The 18,405-nt window shown below is 45.4% G+C and overlaps 1 protein-coding gene across 3 annotated transcripts in view; it reads left to right on the forward strand.

The window, feature by feature from the left end:
- CIAO1 (cytosolic iron-sulfur assembly component 1) overlaps positions 1-18,405 on the forward strand; it is a 39,450-nt gene that overhangs the window by 19,844 nt on the left and 1,201 nt on the right. For all 3 annotated transcript variants that reach the window (XM_033949176.1, XM_033949175.1, XM_033949174.1), the window contains exons 6-7: positions 10,402-10,603; positions 16,842-16,929. In XM_033949176.1, coding sequence (XP_033805067.1) covers positions 10,402-10,603; positions 16,842-16,929 — 290 coding nt within the window. The remainder of the gene's footprint in view (positions 1-10,401; positions 10,604-16,841; positions 16,930-18,405) is intronic.

Below are 18,405 nucleotides of genomic sequence, written 5' to 3' on the forward strand. Positions count from 1 at the left end.
ACATCCGCCGATCTACTCGTGATGCCCTTCTTTATCATACCAAGCATCGTGTTTGCTTTCTTTGCCGCTGCTGCGCATTGAGCCGATGGCTTCAGGGTCCTGTCTATCAGTACCCCCAGGTCCCTTTCTTGTTCGCTCTTGCCCAATGTTACACCTAACATTTTATATTCTTGTTCTTTGTTATGCCTTCCCAGGTGCATCACTTTGCATTTTTCTATATTAAATTTCATCTGCCACTTTTCCGCCCATTTCTCCAGTTGGTTCAAATCTCTTTGAAGTGCGTCTCTGTCTATTTGCGACCCAACTGCCCGACATAGTTTTGTGTCATCTGCAAACTTGATAATGTTACTTGTTGTTTCCTCTTCTAGGTCATTTATGTAGATATTGAACAAGATGGGCCCAAGAACCGATCCCTGGGGCACGCCGCTCGTCACCTTCTCCCAGTCCGAGAACTTCCCATTTATGCTCACCCTCTGCAATCTGTTCTCCAGCCATTTGCCTATCCATCTTAGTATATCCCCATTTATTCCATGTCTTTGTAGTTTCCTCATGAGCCTTGCATGTGGTACCTTGTCGAATGCTTTCTGGAAGTCCAAGTATACGATATCCACCGGTTCTCCACTCAATACTGTTTGTAATTCTTTTAGTGATATAGGCTCTTCTAGACTTCTTTTTATATGATCAGGAATTTTTGGTCCCTCAGTTAATTTTAAAAATTCTAAACCATCCTTTTCGCTATATAAATAAGGCTCAGAAGAATAAAGGGCTTTATAGAAATTTAAAAATTGTTTTAAAATAGGTCCAATTGAGAATATGTATCTCCTTTTTCATCTTTAATTACATTTATTTTTGTTTTCCTTTTTTTTTTTTTTTGCTTTAAGATAATTTGCCAATAATCTTCCCGCCTTATTTGAGCTTCCATAATACAAAGCTTGTTGAGAAAAAATATCATTCCTTACCAATTTAGAAGAAATCTCATTGTACTTACATTTAGTTTTTAAAAGAGCTTGTAACGTTGAGTATTCCCATTTTTCAATCAATTTCGACTCTAAAACTTTAATTTCTTGCTCCAAATTAGAAAATTGTTTTTTATTTGTTTCTTAATAAAAGCTGAAAATTAAATAATTTGACCTCTCATGGTTGCCTTAAAAGGTTTGCCATAAGGTTTCCATTGAGATTTCCTCCGTGTTATTAATTTGAAAGTATTCATTAATTTTTAATTGAAAATTTTCACAGAATTTTGGATCTGCAAACAATGTATTATCAAATCTCCATATTGTCTACTACTATCTTGATCAATAAAATTAAATTCAATCCACACCCCACCATGATCAGACAAAATAATTGGCTCTATGGAGGCTTGTATAACCTGTGGTATTAAATGATCCAAAATAAAAATATAATCTATTCTTGAAAAAGATTTATGAACATGGGAACAAAAAGAAAATTCTCGTTCATTAAAATGAAGTATTCGCAATATATCTTTCAAATTACAAGATTGTACAAAATTATCTAGACATAATTTTACTAGGTTTTTTATCCATTAAAGGATCCATAACAGCATTAAAATCTCCCGCCACTACTAAATTAGAAGTAGCCAGAGTCTTAAAAAACTCAATTTGGTTCGAATTAGGGGCATATACATTAAAAAGCGCCATAGTATTATTGCCCATGCTCATGTCTACATGTAACCACCTTCCCAAGGGATCCGAAGCTATTATGTTGAACAATGCATTACATTTTTTATTCACTAGAATAGCTACTCCAGCCTTTTTCCTCGCAGCAGGGGCAAAGAAACGGTGCTTAACCCAGTTACCTTCCAGTTTTTTAGATTCTTCAGCGGACGGATGTGTCTTTTGAAGATAACAGATATCCGCAACCTGTTGATTTAAGTATAATAACATTTTTTCTTTTAATTGGATGGTTAAGGCCATTGACATTTAACGAAAAAATTTTAAAATCCATTATTAATCACAATACCTCTATATAACCAGAAAATCACAATACATTTAATAACTAATATGTAATCATTTTTCCCAAACTTATAACTTAACCACCCCATTACCAAATTCCCTCCCTCCAACACCCCACCCCCACCCAACCCTCCCAAATTAAAAGTAAGAACTTGGAAACGCACATATAAAATCAGGTGATGAAAAACTCCCTTCAGGCTAAATCCATAAACATCATTGATTAATTATAAGCTACCCAATATTGTAATGTAAATCACAAACTACATAAAATCTATTTAATTTTTTATTCTCCATTTTTTTTTCTCCCTTCCCCCCTTTTTTTTATTTTTAACTAATGAAGATTAATTACTAAAAATCCATATGTGACTAATTATATAAAACTTTGCATATATTAAACTTAAAATCATAATATCATTAGAAGCCTTGTTTTTTTATAATCATTTCATAAAACTTTATAAAATCTGATTTTCTTCAAATTAAAAGAAACTTTTACTACACTGTATATCTACAGTATTAAGTAAATGCTAATAAAGTAATTCTTAATCATCAAATTACCCACAAACCATTACATTTAGCTAATCCATATAACTATGTAATATATCATCTATATCTATGTAATCAATCATAATATACCTTCCTGTATTAAGATACACATCAATTTGATTTCAGGAAGAGGTAATAATATACCCTAATATGAACATAAGAAACGGAAATTTCAACCAAAACAAATCAATAAGAATGAGAAGTGAACAACAAAACAAAATCCAATAATTAATCTTCTGTATCCTCCTTTCTTCTAAGTTGACTATTTGACCTCTCCATAAGTTGCAGAATTCTGTTTCCTGTGCCCATTCATTCGGCAACTAGTGTCTTCTCTTAGTGTCTTCTCTGTCGGCTGCTGGTGACCTCTATATCCATTGCCGGTCTACTGTATCAGCAGCTGGTATCGTCTTCTATCCAAGTTGTTTTTTGTTTTTTAAAAGTCCAGTTTACCTATACTGTTTCAGGTTTATATTCCCTATTTTTAATGCTGAATTCCATCTCTTTTCCTTTAATTTGCTTATTTGCCCACTCCACTGGCTGCAGACTTCTACAATTTGTATCCATTCTGACAGTTGCTGTTATCCTCTCTGTCAGCCGCTGATGTCCTCTGTGTCCTTTGATAGTCCACTATATCCGTTGCTGATATCCACTATGTCCATTGCTGACGTCCATTGTGTCAGCTGTTGGTATGCGACCGCTGACAGCCCTCTCACTGCCCTCTTACGGTGCCCTCCCTGTCAGATGCAGCCATCTTCCATATCATATTTCATTTGTTGAATTCCTGAAGCAAATCCAGTCACATGCTAGTACAACAAATCTAGAATCACAGCTGTCCGACACATCAGAACTTTTAAGATATCTAAATTCCATCAAACCTGCAGCCAGTGGAATGTTGCAAACATGGAATCTTTTTCAGTGTAATTCAAAACCATTGCAAATGAACACCGCTATTCAAAGCACTCACGCTCATAGACACAAAAACTGATTTTTGTTTCAGATTTAATTTTTCCCTGTTGTTGCTATACACCTTGCTTCAATGGTTTCCTAACATCAAGCAGATACTCTTCCGTTGAAATCATCTTGCATGTTTTATACCAGGAATTAAAGCCATTCACTCTTGATCTATGTTTCCTGACTTTTATTCCATGCTAATTCCATTTCAATATCAGTGTAACAGATCTAGAATCCCATCTACCTGACACATCAGAACATTCAGGATCTCCAATATCTGCTGAAAACTACAGCATGTGGAATGGTGCAATCATAGAATCTCACTTTTTCAGCTGCCCCAGTTCCCCCAGTACACCCTGGGCTACACACATACCTAACCGTGCAACCCCCCTGTTACCCATTTACCGCCCCAAGCCTCTCCGCTCCAGGCACCACTTGGAATGCGCTTAGCCGCTAACTGTCCTCACTGATACAGCCCCCTTAGTCCTAAAAAAAAAAAAAAAAAAAGCCTCACCTCCCTTCTCTCGACTCGTACGTAGTCAGCTTAATCTAAGTCCCCCTGCTTCTTCCTCAACCAACTCTACTCCCCCTTACTGCAGACTCTCACACACCAACCACCCTACCATGAATCCATCCTTCTGGATCCTTCTCCTCCTATTCTGCTCACCTCTCTACCCTTCCCTCTGTCTGAAACCTCCCTCCCCCAATCTACTTGACCCCGCCAACACCAATACCATCTGCCCTGGACTCAGAATCCCCACACTGATACGCACCAGAAACCCCCCTCCCAAGAAAAACCACCGAAAAGCCAACCTAGACTCTCTAAAGCCCCTGCCCCCTGCCAATCTTCGCAACACTGTCCCAGACTCTCTTACCCCAGTCCCGACACTTTACTGCAATGCCAGATCCGCATGCAACAAGACCCAAATCTTGAAAGACCTTCTAGACGAGCTCGACCCTGGATTCCTGTGCATCACAGAATCATGGATCGCCAAAGACGACCTATTCACTCAAAATGAACTCCTCCCCCATGGCTACCAAGGCCTCTTCTCCCCCAGACCCAACCGAAAAGGAGGTGGTCTGGCACTCCTCTACAAATCTTTCTTCGACGTCCAGCTCCTTGAGACGGGCACCCATGCTTCTCTAGAATATCTGCTTGCCTCAGTCACTGACGAACTCCGCACCCACCCATTGGGCATCCTAATACTATACCGACCACCCACCCCTTGGACCAAATCTTCCAATCTCGTCTATGAGACCATAACAAATGCCTTCCTTAAATTCCAAAGACTTCTGATCGTTGGCGATATCAATCTCCACCTCGACGACACAAATAACAATGATACATCTGAATTCAACAACTTCCTTACCTCTCTAGGTTTTCCCTCACCCACCCCATCCCCAACCCACGAAAAAGGACATACCCTAGACTTCACCACCTTCATTGATCTTACCGCCTTCAAAACCTCAACCGACGACACTCGCTGGGAACAAGTCCCCTGGTCAGATCATTTCTTAGGGACTACCTGTCTCCCCGTCTTCATGTCACATCTTGACTCCCCACCCCACTCCTCTCATTCCATAACCTACCGCAAAAAAACCTCGAGCAACCTATTCTGGTCCAAACTCCTCAACAAACTCTCCTCCAACCCTAGACCTATAGACCCCGAATCACATTGGCACAACTGGACCACCCTCTCCGAGTCCACCTACCACTCCCTTGCTCCATTAACCACCAAAACCATCTCCTACCCCCGAAAGGCCCCCTGGTACCTACCTCTTCACAGAGAATTGAAACAAAAATGTCGCGCTCTGGAGCACAAATGGAAAAAATCTAAATCCCCCTCTGATAGACAGACCTGGAGGGCTAACATTAAATTTTACAATTCAACACTAAAAAAAGCCAGGAAAAATTTCTTTGGAGATAAGATCTCTAGATCCAATAACCAAATCAGTGCGCTGTTCAACATCTGGCGCTCCCTAACTACAAAAAAAGACCCACCTTCGCTTCCACCATCCCTATCAGCTGATGCCCTTGCAAATTTCTTTAATGAAAAGGTTACCACTCTAAGATGCTCCTTCCCTCCCACAGTCTCCTACAATTCCCTGACCTCTATTGATCTCAATCCTACCTCACCTGTATCCACCCCCATTCCTGCCGACAGATCCTGGACCGCCTTCGAGCCTGTCTCTGAACCGCAAGTCTCCAAACTCTGCCACAAACTAAAAACTTGCAAGTGCATTTTGGATCCTTTCCCCTCCTATCTATTCGATAATATCCCTTACACAGGCCATCGCTTCCCTCACCGACCTCATAAACTCTGCCCTAACATCGGGCCTTTTCTCCCCCGACATGGGACACATTTCACTGTCCCCTCTACTGAAAAAGGCCGACCTTGATCCCACCATTCCATCTAACTACCGTCCTATAGCAAATATCCCTCTCCTAACCAAGTTATTAGAATCCATCATATCCACCCAACTCTCATCCTACCTAGAACGTTTCTCTATCCTCCTACCCCACCAATTCGGCTTCAGACCCAACTTCAGCATCGAATCCCTCTTGGCCTCACTAATCTCTAAGGTGCAACAACTCCATTCTCGAAACAAATTCGCTGTTCTTCTTCAATTCGACCTCTCCGCAGCCTTCGAAGTCATTCACCACGACATCCTTATCTTCCAACTCTCCGAAATAGGCATAAGCTCCACAGTCCTTGATTGGTTCTCGAAATTCCTACGCTTCCGCTCCTACACCGTAAACACAAACGGTTCCTCATCCCCCGCCTGGAAGCCAAAATGTGGAGTCCCGCAAGGCTCACCCCTCTCTCCTATTCTTTTCAACATCTACATGTCCTCTCTGAAACTCCTTCATCTATCCCCCCTAGAAACTCTCTACTCCTATGCTGACAACATCCTCATCCTCCTCGAAACCGACGCGAACCTCTCGAACCTCACTGAGAACATCTCCACATGTATTACGAACCTCCAATCCTGGGCCCAATCTGTACAAATGAAACTGAATGAGTCCAAAACCAAACTCCTTTGGCTCGGCCCAATTTCAGATCATTTACCCACCTCCATCCCTCTACCTTCCGGCCCCACTCTTCATCTTGAGTTTTCAAGCAAAGTCCTAGGCATCATCTTAGACTCCTCTCTCTCCTTCAACGATCACCTCAACTCCCTGGTAAAAAAATGCTTCTTTAGCCTCCATATGTTAAGAAAAGTAAGATCTTGCTTTCATCATTCTCATTTCGCCATCCTCGTCCAATCCACCATCCTCTCTAGACTAGACTACTGCAACTCCATCTATATAAGCCTAACTAAGAAAAACCTCCATAGACTTCAGCTAATTCAGAACGCCGCTGCCAAGCTTATTTTCGCAAAAGGCAAGTTTGATCACGTTTCCCCACTCCTCTCCAAGCTTCACTGGCTCCCAGTATACTCCAGAGTCCTCTATAAATGTGCCTGCTTAGCCTTCAAGATTCTACATGGCGTCCTTCCTCCCGTTATCCCACTCTTCTGGAATTCATCAAACCCGCTCTCTTCTAGACCCTCCCAAAAACTGAAACTATCTTTCCCATCTATAAAAGGTATATCCCGCGCAGGAAAACTTGGAACATCCCTCCCCTTTAGAACCACTGAACTCTGGAACAACCTCTCATCCCCGCTCAGAAATTCTAGCTCCTTCCAATCCTTCCGTAAACGCTTGAAAACTTGCCTCTTCTCAAAAATCTAATCTCCTCCCGTTCTCTAGTACCCTGCCCCTCTCTATCCTCTCAGTCCCTCTCCTATATCCCTTCTTTGTAATTCCTTTCCTCTTAACCTCTGTAAACCGTACCGAGCTCTGCGCATGCGGAAATGGTGCGGTATACAAACCTAATGGTTTAGTTTAGTTTAGTTTAGTTTACTTCTTCAGCCTTCCATGCGTCTTTACCAGTATTTCAAATCAATTCAAATTCAAACTGTGACTTCCCAAAGAGGAAATCCCCAGCTCACCAACTCTACACAATCCCCACCAATAAGCTACAACAGAATGTAAACAAAACGAAGAAAAGAAAAATAAAAACCAAACAAAATCCCAATTTTCAAAGTAAATCAATCCTATCGCATTTAGGTTGTAACAATTTTTTATTGACATGAAAAGATATAAGGCACGCATTAGTGAATACAGCAACAACAAACGCCAGCTCAGAGAAACAGATACATCGGCTGCATACACCAAGACAATCATACCAATGCATGTCACAAACACCAACCCAGAAAATCTCCCACCATCTCAAGGTCCCGCCCCCCCAAACCTACCCCCCATCAACACCCCCCCCAACCCCCCTAAGGGAGTAGAACACCGGACATAGAAAAGCACAAACCCAATTCCCCCCCCCCCCCAGGGTCTGAAAATCCTATCGCATTTAAACGCAATTCACACAATCATAGTTCATGTAGTCATGGGCTGATCACAGTTCTCCAAAAACTCCTGTAATTTCAATGGATCCTCAAAATTTGAAGTTTTATTTGCATAAGTGACCCGCATGATTGCTGGGTACATCAAACCGTATCTAGCTCCAATCAACCTTAGTTGCGGGCGTAGCTCAAGTAACTTTTTTCTTTTGTAAGCTGTTGCCTTCGCAAAGTCTGGCACTATGTAAATTTTTGAATCCTGGCATTTAAGGTTCTTATTCTCTTTTGCCAGCTTAATAATTTCTACAACATGTTGGTAACGGAGCAGCTTAAAAATTAAAGGACGCGGTCCCCTCTGATTATCATTCATTTTTGTCGGGATCCTGTGCGCCCTTTCTAGCTCCAGTGGGAATTTAGTTTTAAGCGGAAGAATTTTAGCAAAAACTGTTCAAGAAAGGCAATGGGGTCATTTTATTCTACCCCCTCCAGCACCCCAATAATTCTTAAATTATTCCTTCTTTCTCTATTTTAACACTCTTCAAGATCTTTCTTTAACATTTTTATTTCTTTACAATCCGTTTTGCACTGTATTATTTCTGTTTCTGTCTTTTCAACTCGTTTTTCTAATTGATCCACTTTAACATCCACTATCTGCAGTCTGATATTAAGACTCGCAATCTCTTCTTTGACCTCTTGAATATTTTTTGTGTTTTGTAACACTATCTCTTTAATTTGCCGGAGCTCTTTAAAAATATCTTTAGTTTCAGTTTCTTCCGTTGGCAACGGAACTTTTGAGGGGGTTTCTGGTTCCATTTTTGTTCTTTTACTACTTCCTAAGCTCACTCCCGCTGAATCGGTTTTGGTCAGCTTACCCGATGCCATTTTGCCTCCAACTCCACCCTTTTGAGATGATTTGTGATATTCTTTTGTAGCTTATTTTACCACAATTAGCCTTTTACCGCAGAGCAGATCATTCACCCAACCATTTCCTTACGTCTCCAAGCCACGCCCCCCCCCACTAAATGTGCACCTTGATAAAAGGATCCCTAAGTGACTAAGGCTTAGTCTTAGCAGACATATAGGGTTACAACATCTCCAACCCCACACCGGCTCTGTGGTGTAAACAAAATAAATATTGTAATCACAAAACAGAAAATAAAATTATTTTTTCTACCTTTTGTTGGTCCCAGGCTCTGGTTGTCTTCTGATAACTCGCTTGCCAGGGTCTCCTGCCCATTTGTCGTTTTCTTCTTTCTCCATGCTAACCATCCATCTTTCATCTCTGTCCCCCCCTTCTGTTTCCCTTCCCTCCCTCGGAGGTCTGGCATCTTTCCTTTTTTTCATGTCCATATCCGCAGCTTCGGCAATGAACCCCACCATCCCCAGGTCCACCATCTGTCCTTTTCTCAACTACCCTTTCATCCAGCATCTCTCCCTCCTTCCCCACCACCCCAGGGTCCATCATCTCTCCGTTTCTCTTCCCAATTACCCTGTCATATGCCACTTCCAAAAACCGTATGCCTCCCCCTTCCATCTTTCCCTTCACCCCATTGGTCTGGCATCCATCTTCTTCCATTCCCTCCTCCAATGATCTGCCATCTCTCTCCTCTTCTTCCCTTCCCTCTCCCACCCCCCCCACCCCCATGGTCTGGCATTTCATTCTCTTCTCTCTCTTCCCCCCATTTCCATCAGCATCTGCCCCCTTTCTTTCCCTCCAACCTAAATCCATCCAGTATCCTTCCCCCTTGTTTTCCTTCTTTCCCTGCACACCAATTCCATCAGCATATGCCCCCTTTCTCTCCCTCCACCACCCTTTCTACACGGCAACGGGCCCCAACCTGACGACAACAACGCCGGTCCTCCCCCCAGCATCGACCGTTGGCAATGTGCAGCCCATGAAGCTCAAAGAAGATCCCACGATGACTTTGTCTGCCAGTCCATCCCCTTCCGACGTCACTTACTTCTTCTGGCAGACGCAGTCATTGCAGGATCTTCTTTGAGTTTCATTGGCTGCACATTGCCGACAGTCGATGCTGGGGGGAGGGCCGGCGTTGGTGTTGTCATCGGGTGGGGGCCTGTTGCAGTGCAGGGAGGGAACAGGGGGGGGCCGTTGCCATCTAGTATGTCGTCCTTCAGCGGGCCCCCATGACTATTTCGGGCCCTAGGCACATGCCTAGTTGGCCTATTGGGTAATCCGGCCCTGGATGTTAGGCAAAAAGAGCATCAGGCACATAACTTCAGCATGTCTAGAGCACTGAATTACAAACAAATACAATGAATCCTTGTCCAAGAGAGTTTATATTTAAGTGGATACCAGAAGCAGTGACGGAGAATGATTTACCCAAGGTCATAAATAGTGTTATTGGTAGAGGCATAATTCCCATTTAACTGAAACCATTACACCACATGCTTTCACTTGAGAATTTTTCCCCCCTTTAGCCAAAGGAGTAAGAGTTGATCTCTTGGAATTCACTGATAGTTGCTCCTAATCTGTCATGGCATTTGACTTTTTCCTTTACTTTGTATTGCCCATCAGCTGTTGGCATCTGCTAGTTATGATGACACAGTAAAGCTGTACCGGGAAGAGGAAGATGACTGGGTTTGCACTGCTACCTTGGAAGGACACGAATCCACTGTATGGAGTTTGGCATTTGACAAAAGTGGGGAGCAACTAGCAACATGTAGTGATGACAACACTGTGCGCATCTGGCGTCAGTATAAGCTGGGCAATGAACAAGGTAATAGATGGGAACTCATATGGTCATCTTTTACCTCTCTGCTTGCAGTTGCAGGATATCTGATGACTAGTCATTTGAGATTCTAGGATGAGAGTATTTGTGACTTAGCAGGGGGTGCTTATCTCCTTTTTAAAACAATTGTATGGCCTAGAATGCCAAAAAGGTGAATTATGCTGCTTAAAATTCCATCTTCTGGATAAAACACCCACAGACAGCTGGTACAGTTTTGCCAAGATGAGAGATGTTAACCTGAGATCCAGTATGTCACCTACCAAAACTGCCTCTGTGAAAGAACCTAAGTCAGCTCAGAAAAGACTCAGCTGTATGGTTTTTATCCCTTTATAGCCTTGTAGACAGAACAATAGTAATGAGTAGGGCAGAGTTAGTGACTCTATATACCGTGGGGAGGGAGAAGGGGAGATCCTGTTGACAGAAATAAATACTGGCTATTTCTAGATGCATGCTGCATTGAAAGCACATTTACTTACCGTAACAGGTGTTATCCAGGGACAGCAGGCAGATATTCTTAACGCATGGGTGACGTCAACGACGGAGCCCCGGTACGGACCTTTTTAACTAGAAAGTTCTAGTTGGCCGCACCGCGCATGCGCGAGTGCCTTCCCACCCGACGGAGGAGAGCGTGATCCCCAGTTAGGATAAGCCAGCTAAGAAGCCAACCCGGGGAGGAGGGTGGGACGTAAGAATATCTGCCTGCTGTACCTGGATAACACCTGTTACGGTAAGTAACTGTGCTTTATCCCAGGACAAGCAGGCAGCATATTCTTAACGCATGGGTGACCTCCAAGCTAACAGAGAGGGAGGAGGGATGGTTGGCCATTAGGAAAATAAATTTTGCAACACAGATTGGCCAAAGTGTCCATCCCGTCTGGAGAAGGCATCCAGACAGTAGTGAGTAGTGAACGTGTGAACTGAGGACCAAGTGGCAGCCTTGCAGATTTCCTCGATGGGCGTGGAACGGAGGAAAGCCACAGAAGCAGCCATAGCTCTGACCCTGTGGGCCGTGACAGCACCTTCCAGTGAGAGACCGGCCCGAGCATAACAGAACGCAATACAGGTGGCAAGCCAATTGGAAAGCGTCCGTTTAGAGACAGGACGACCTAGACGGTTAGGATCGAAGGTCAGAAAGAGCTGAGGGGACGAGCGGTGAGCCCTGGTACGGTCAAGGTAGTATGCAAGGGCATGCTTACAATCCAGCGTGTGCAACGCCTGTTCCCCAGGATGAGAATGGGGTTTAGGGAAAAAGACAGGCAACACAATGGACTGGTTGAGGTGAAAAGCCGAGACCACCTTGGGAAGGAATTTAGGATGGGTACGCAGAACCACCTTGTAATGGTGAAAAATAGTGAATGGTGGATCGGCGACCAGTGCATTAATCTCACTAACCCTCCTGGCAGAGGTGATGGCACCTTCCATGTTAGAAGTTTGAGCGAAGTTGTGGCAAGAGGCTCAAAAGGAGGTTTCATGAGGGCTGATAAAACCACATTCAGGTCCCAGACGACAGGAGGAGGCTTCAGAGGTGGTTTGACATTGAAGAGGCCTCTCATGAACCGGGAAACCAGTGGATGAGCCGTGAGAGGTTTTCCGAGGATAGGCTCATGAAACGCAGTGATGGCACTAAGGTGGACTCTGATTGAGTTAGACTTGAGGCCAGCGTCGGACAGGGAAAGCAAATAGTCCAGTACAGTTTCCACCGCCAAAGAGGTGGGATCGTGATGATGCAGTAGACACCAAGAGGAGAACCTGGTCCACTTCTGATGGTAACATTGAAGGGTGGTAGGTTTCCTAGAGGCATCCAAAATGCGACGAACGGGCTGAGACAGAGTCTCTGGAGAGGTTAGCCTGAGAGAAACCAAGCTGTCAGGTGGAGCGAAGACAGATTGGGATGTAGTAGAGACTGATGCTGCTGCGTAAGTAGCGTAGGAAACACCGGAAGAGGAATGGGCTCCCTGGAGCTGAGTTGAAGCAGGAGGGAGAACCAGTGTTGGCGAGGCCACCGAGGAGCGATGAGAATCATGGTGGCCCTGTCCCTGCGGAGTTTGGATAACGTCCGCAACATCAGAGGTAGAGGAGGAAAAGCATAGAGGAACCGATCCGTCCAGTCGAGCAGGAATGCGTCTGGGGTCAGACGATGAGGAGAGAAGAGTCTGGAACAGAACTGGGGCAGCTGATGGTTGTGAGGAGCTGCAAAGAGGTCCACCTGCGGAGTGCCCCAGCAAGCAAAGATGGAGTGGAGGGTAGGAGGGTCCAGAGTCCACTCGTGAGGTTGAAGGATGTGGCTGAAATTGTCGGCCAGGGAGTTCTGTTCGCCCTGGATGTATACAGCCTTGAGGAAGAGACTGTGGGCCTTGGCCCAGGTCCATATTCGGATGGCCTCCTGACAGAGGAGGGGAGATCTGGTGCCGCCTTGCTTGTTTATGTAGTACATGGCGACTTGATTGTCTGTGCACAGGAGAAGAACCTGAGGGTAGAGAAGGTGCTGGAAGGCCTTGAGAGCATAGAACATGGCTCTGAGTTCCAGGAAATTGATGTGATGTTGACGCTCCTGAGGGGTCCAGAGTCCCTGGGTGCGTAGATCTCCCAGGTGAGCTCCCCACGCATAGGGGGAGGCATCCGTGGTTATGATCATGGAGTGAGGGGGTAGATGGAAGAGTAGACCCCTGGAAAGATTGGAGGAGTTCAACCACCATTGAAGAGATTGCTGAAGAGACGATGTCACAGAGATGGGATGAGAAAGAGGATCCGTGGTCTGTGACCATTGGTTGGCTAGAGTCCACTGAGGTGTCCTGAGGTGGAGTCGAGCCAGAGGAAGTACATGGACCGTCGAGGCCATGTGGCCCAAGAGGACCATCATCTGTCGAGCTGGGATGGTTTGATGAAGGAGCACCTGACGACAGAGGTGGAGCAGAGTCCGGTGTCGGTCGGAGGGGAGAAACGCTCTCATCAGAGTGGTGTCGAGAACTGCTCCGATGAACTGAAGTCGCTGTGTGGGAAGCAGATGCGACTTGGGGTAGTTGATCTCGAACCCCAGGAGATGAAGGAACAAGATGGTGTGTTGAGTGGCTTGTAGCACAAGCGGAGACGTAGGTGCTTTCACCAACCAATCGTCCAAGTAGGGGAACACCTGGAGGTTGTGAGACCTGAGAAAGGCCGCCACCAAAATAAGGCACTTGGTGAACACCCTGGGCGATGATGCGAGGCCAAAGGGTAGCACCTTGTATTGATAGTGGCGGTGCTGTATCTGAAATCGGAGGTAGCGACGTGAATGCAGATGGATTGGAATGTGAGTGTAGGCCTCTTTGAGGTCCAGGGAACATAGCCAGTCGTGTTGAGAGAGAAGAGGGTAAAGCGTGGCAAGGGAGAGCATTCTGAACTTCTCCTTGACCAGACACTTGTTGAGGTCCCTGAGATCGAGGATGGGACGGAGGTCTCCTGTCTTCTTGGGAACCAGGAAGTAGCGGGAGTAGAATCCCTGACCCCTTTGGTCCGGAGGCACCTCTTCGATGGCATTGAGAAGAAGGAGGGATTGGACCTCCCTCAGGAGGAGGGGGGTTTGGGAGGAGTGAGAAGCAGACTCTACGGGAGGATTGTCTGGTGGAAGAGTCTGGAAATTGAGAGAGTAGCCGTGGCGAATGATGTTGAGGACCCATTGGTCTGATGTGATGACCTCCCAACGGCTGAGGAAGATTTGGAGGCGACCTCCGATCGGCTGAGGAAAAGGCAATGATGTTGGGAGACTGGCTATGCCCTGGAGAAAAGAGTCAAAAGGGCTGAGATGGTTTTGACGGAGGTAGAGGCTTGGCAGGTTGGTGAGACTGAGAGCGAGCCTGAGTTTGATGTTGTTGCCGAGGTCGACGCGGCTGCTGTTGAGGCGGGTTGAGAGGTCTGGCCGAGAACCTGCGCTGGTAGGAAGACTGCTGTCTGTAGGTGCGAACAGGTGGAGTCTTCTTTTTAGGTTTGATCAGAGTGTTCCACCTGGTCTCATGTGCGGAGAGTTTCTGGGTTGTGGAGTCCAGGGACTCTCCGAAGAGTTCATCACCCAGACAAGGTGTGTTTGCCAGGCGGTCCTGGTGGTTAATGTCTAGGTCAGAGACTCTCAGCCATGCCAAACGGCGCATAGCCACCGCCATGGCAGAAGCGCGAGAGGTCAGCTCAAATGAGTCGTAGATGGAGCGAACCATGAATTTTCTAAGCTGGAGAAGGCTGGAAATATGCTGTTGGAAAAGAGGGACCTTATGTTCAGGAAGATATTTCTGTAAGGAGGAGAGCTGTTGCACCAGATGCTTCATGTAGAAGGAGAATTGGAAGGTGTAGTTGTTGGCTCTATTGGCTAACATGGCATTTTGGAAAAGGCGCTTACCAAATTTATCCATGGTTTTACCCTCTCTGCCAGGAGGGGTGGAGGCATATACACTGGAACCCTGAGATTTTTTCAAAATGGATTCCACCAGGAGGGACTCGTGGGGCAATTGAGACTTGTCAAAACCTGGGATTGGAATAACCCGGTACAAGCTGTCTAACTTACGAGGGGCTCCAGGAACCGTGAGGGGAGCTTCCCAGTTTTTATAGAAAGTTTCCCGTAAGATGTCGTGGACGGGCAACTTCAGGAACTCTTTGGGAGGTTGCACAAAGTCTAGGGCATCGAGAAAAGCTTGAGACTTTTTAGAGTCGGACTCCAAGGGAATGGAAAGAGCTGCTGACATCTCCCTAAGAAATTTGGAGAAAGAGGATTGCTCTGGTTTTGAGACGGTGTCGGTCATGGAGGGTTCTTCATCGGTTGATGAAGCGTCCTCCTCGGTACCGTGAGGGGAGTCTTCCCACAAGTCTGGGTCCCTAACGTCTGGGTGTGTACGTTTGGACATCGGTGTGGAGGGCTCGGCATGGCGGGTCTTTGAAAGAGATTTGCCTTAGCGCACCGAGGCGGTACCGGGTGAGGAAGACCGATGTCATTCCTGGGACCGGACAGGGGCGGCAGCATCACGGGTATGTACTGTAGGTGTTTCTGCCAAGAGCACCGGCATGGAAGTATTAAGCGGTACCGAGGGAGTCGATACCGATGGAACGGTGTGGGGCTCAGACCGGTCCCGTACCGGAAGGTGCGGTGCCAGCAACGCCGGCAACAGTTGTTGGAGCTGTTGTTGCAGCTGCTCCTGTAACTGTGTTTGGAGTATGGCCGCGATGCGGTCGTCCAGGGGAGGCACCGGTACCGCTTTTTTCTTCTTCGGTACCATAGGTGCCGCTCTACGCTCCGGCGATGAGGAGGCCGATGATGAGGCACTCACCGAGATCGGAGCGGAGCGTTTGCGGGGTCGGTGCGGTGCCGGGAGGGCCGGTGTCGCAACCGTGGCAGGAGGGCGCTCAAGGGAAGAGGGAGGCTTCTTAGCCGGCTTACCTGGGCCCAACGACCCCGAGGAAGGATCCAGTGGTGTCGATGTCGTCGATGCCGACTTTTGTGGTGCCGTCGACGTCGCAGCCGGTTCCATGGCAGATCCGGTACCTAACAAAATATTTTGCTGGATCTGCCAATTTTTTAAAGTACGCTTTTTAAGCGTAGCACAGCGGGTGCAGGTGTCAGCCCGATGCTCTGGACCCAAGCACTGGAGGCACCAATTGTGTGGGTCGGTGAGGGAGATCGGGCATGCACACCGCTGGCACTTCTTAAAACCCGGTTGAGGGGGCATGAAGGGAAACACGGCCTCCGCAAAATCGAATCCGGAGGCCTGTATGGTGGCAACAGGCCCTGCTGGGGCCGGCCTGAAAAAATAAAGAAAACTCGATGAGGTTTTTTTTTTTGTTTTTGTTTTTTTAAAACAAAAGTAAAGGGAATCCGATAATAAAAAAGGAAAAAAATTTAGAAAATACACGAGCGGGAAGGCAAAAATTAGTTTTTCAACGGCTGTTAAACACATGCGTCTTCTTCGCTCCGCGGAAACGAAGAAACTGGGGACCATGCTCTCCGGGCGGGAAGGCACTCGCGCTTGTGCGGTGCGGCCAACTAGAACTTTCTAGTTAAAAAGGTCCGTACCGGGGCTCCGTCGGTGACGTCACCCATGCGTTAAGAATATGCTGCCTGCTTGTCCTGGGATAATACAAAGGACCTGTATATTTGGAATAACAGGAGATGTGGTTAAGGGGAAGATTGCTTATTGCCTTTGCCCACAGTTTTGTGGGCAACTGGAGTCTTGGGGTACATGGACTGATTTATTTCCTTTTCTTTCAGGGGTGGTATGTAGTGGCTCTGACCCAAGCTGGAAGTGTATCTGCATACTCTCAGGATTTCATACACGGACCATATATGATGTGTCCTGGTAAGCATGGATTGCTAAAGCACAGGTCACACAGATCATGTGTATATTGGCAATAAAGCTATGTAATCACTAAGAGGTAGTCAGATTATACCCTAAATGTAGAGGGTGGTATTTGTGAATACAGTAGTCTAATTAAAGAAACATTCACTAGTCTAAAATTCTGCTATATTAGATAAATGCTCAGAAAATCAAGAAAAAGATTTTGAGTGAAAATAAATTCATTTTTAGGAAGTTTTTGAACATATCCGGAAAATAGCTCACATCATGTTTCTCTATGGAACTGTCAAGGGATGGTGGTAGGGTTGGAGAGTAAAATGGAAGAACCAGGGATGGGGGGGGATTGCTTGCTGAGTTGACCTTGAACTATTACCCGTTTTTATTTCATTGTTCTTTGGGTTGTCATATGTTCAACTGTTAATATTGACTGTTGGGATGGGTGGTTTGCTTCTTGTAATGATAAGCATTGGATCATTGTAAGGGTAAGTTAGATGTACATCTCCTTATGAGTGGCATAAAGTGACATAGGTAAGGGTAAGCTAGATGCACATCTCCTTATGAGAAGCTTAGAGTGATATGGGGATTAAAACTATGCCAGGGTACACCTGGCGGGGCCTCTGTGTGTGCAGATCGCCGGACTTGATGGACCTAGGGTCTGTTCGGAGATGGCACTTCTTATGTTCTTATGAAAAACATCATGCCCATGACGGTCCCCCTGAAGCTGCCCTGCTTGTTCCCCTCCCCCCATAACCTGGCATTAATTGCATTAATTTTTTTAGCGCGAGTTAAGCAATTAATGTGTTAATTGTGTTATTAACACATTAATTGATCAGCCCTAAAACAAATGCAAAGAACTGGGCCACTGTCAAAGAGGTCTCTTCTTCAATCCCAAAGTTGGATCTTCATTCCCAGGTTAGCAGGGAATGCTGTTGAGGCAGAGTAGAGCCCTTGAAGAGGTGCATCATGTAAGGGGGTGATACCTACTGGCAACAGTCAGGGCCCATGTTTGTAGGAAGCATGATACTTTACCTCAGCTCAAGACCATCTCTGCAAGAATCAGATTAGGTTTATTTGAGGGAGAGGTGAGGATGTAAAAACAAGGGGAAAATCCCCTCCTACTTTAAAGTGAAGGCTGGTGGTACCATATCCCAGCTCTGATTTTTATTTGAGCTGAAACTATAGTAAAAGCAGAAGGTAACTTCCAAATAAAAAAAAAAATAAGAAAAAAGACAAGGTATTTTATCTTGCTGCTTGTTTATGACAGAAACAGAATTTTACATTCACATTTTTTAAATGCTGTAAACTAAGCAATTTGAAATAGGTAATCTATTCTAAAACCTACCTCTAAAGATTTTTTTTAAGTAGCAGCCTTATTTTTGTCATGTCTTTTTCACCCTTCCTCTCAACCCCCTTTATTTATTATTATTGCTAACTTTGCTACTCATTTCTTCTATTCTTAACCTTTGATTCACGCTGCTA

Source organism: Geotrypetes seraphini, chromosome 6 (genome assembly GCF_902459505.1).
Source record: "Geotrypetes seraphini chromosome 6, aGeoSer1.1, whole genome shotgun sequence".
Taxonomy (NCBI): Eukaryota; Metazoa; Chordata; class Amphibia; order Gymnophiona; family Dermophiidae; genus Geotrypetes; species Geotrypetes seraphini.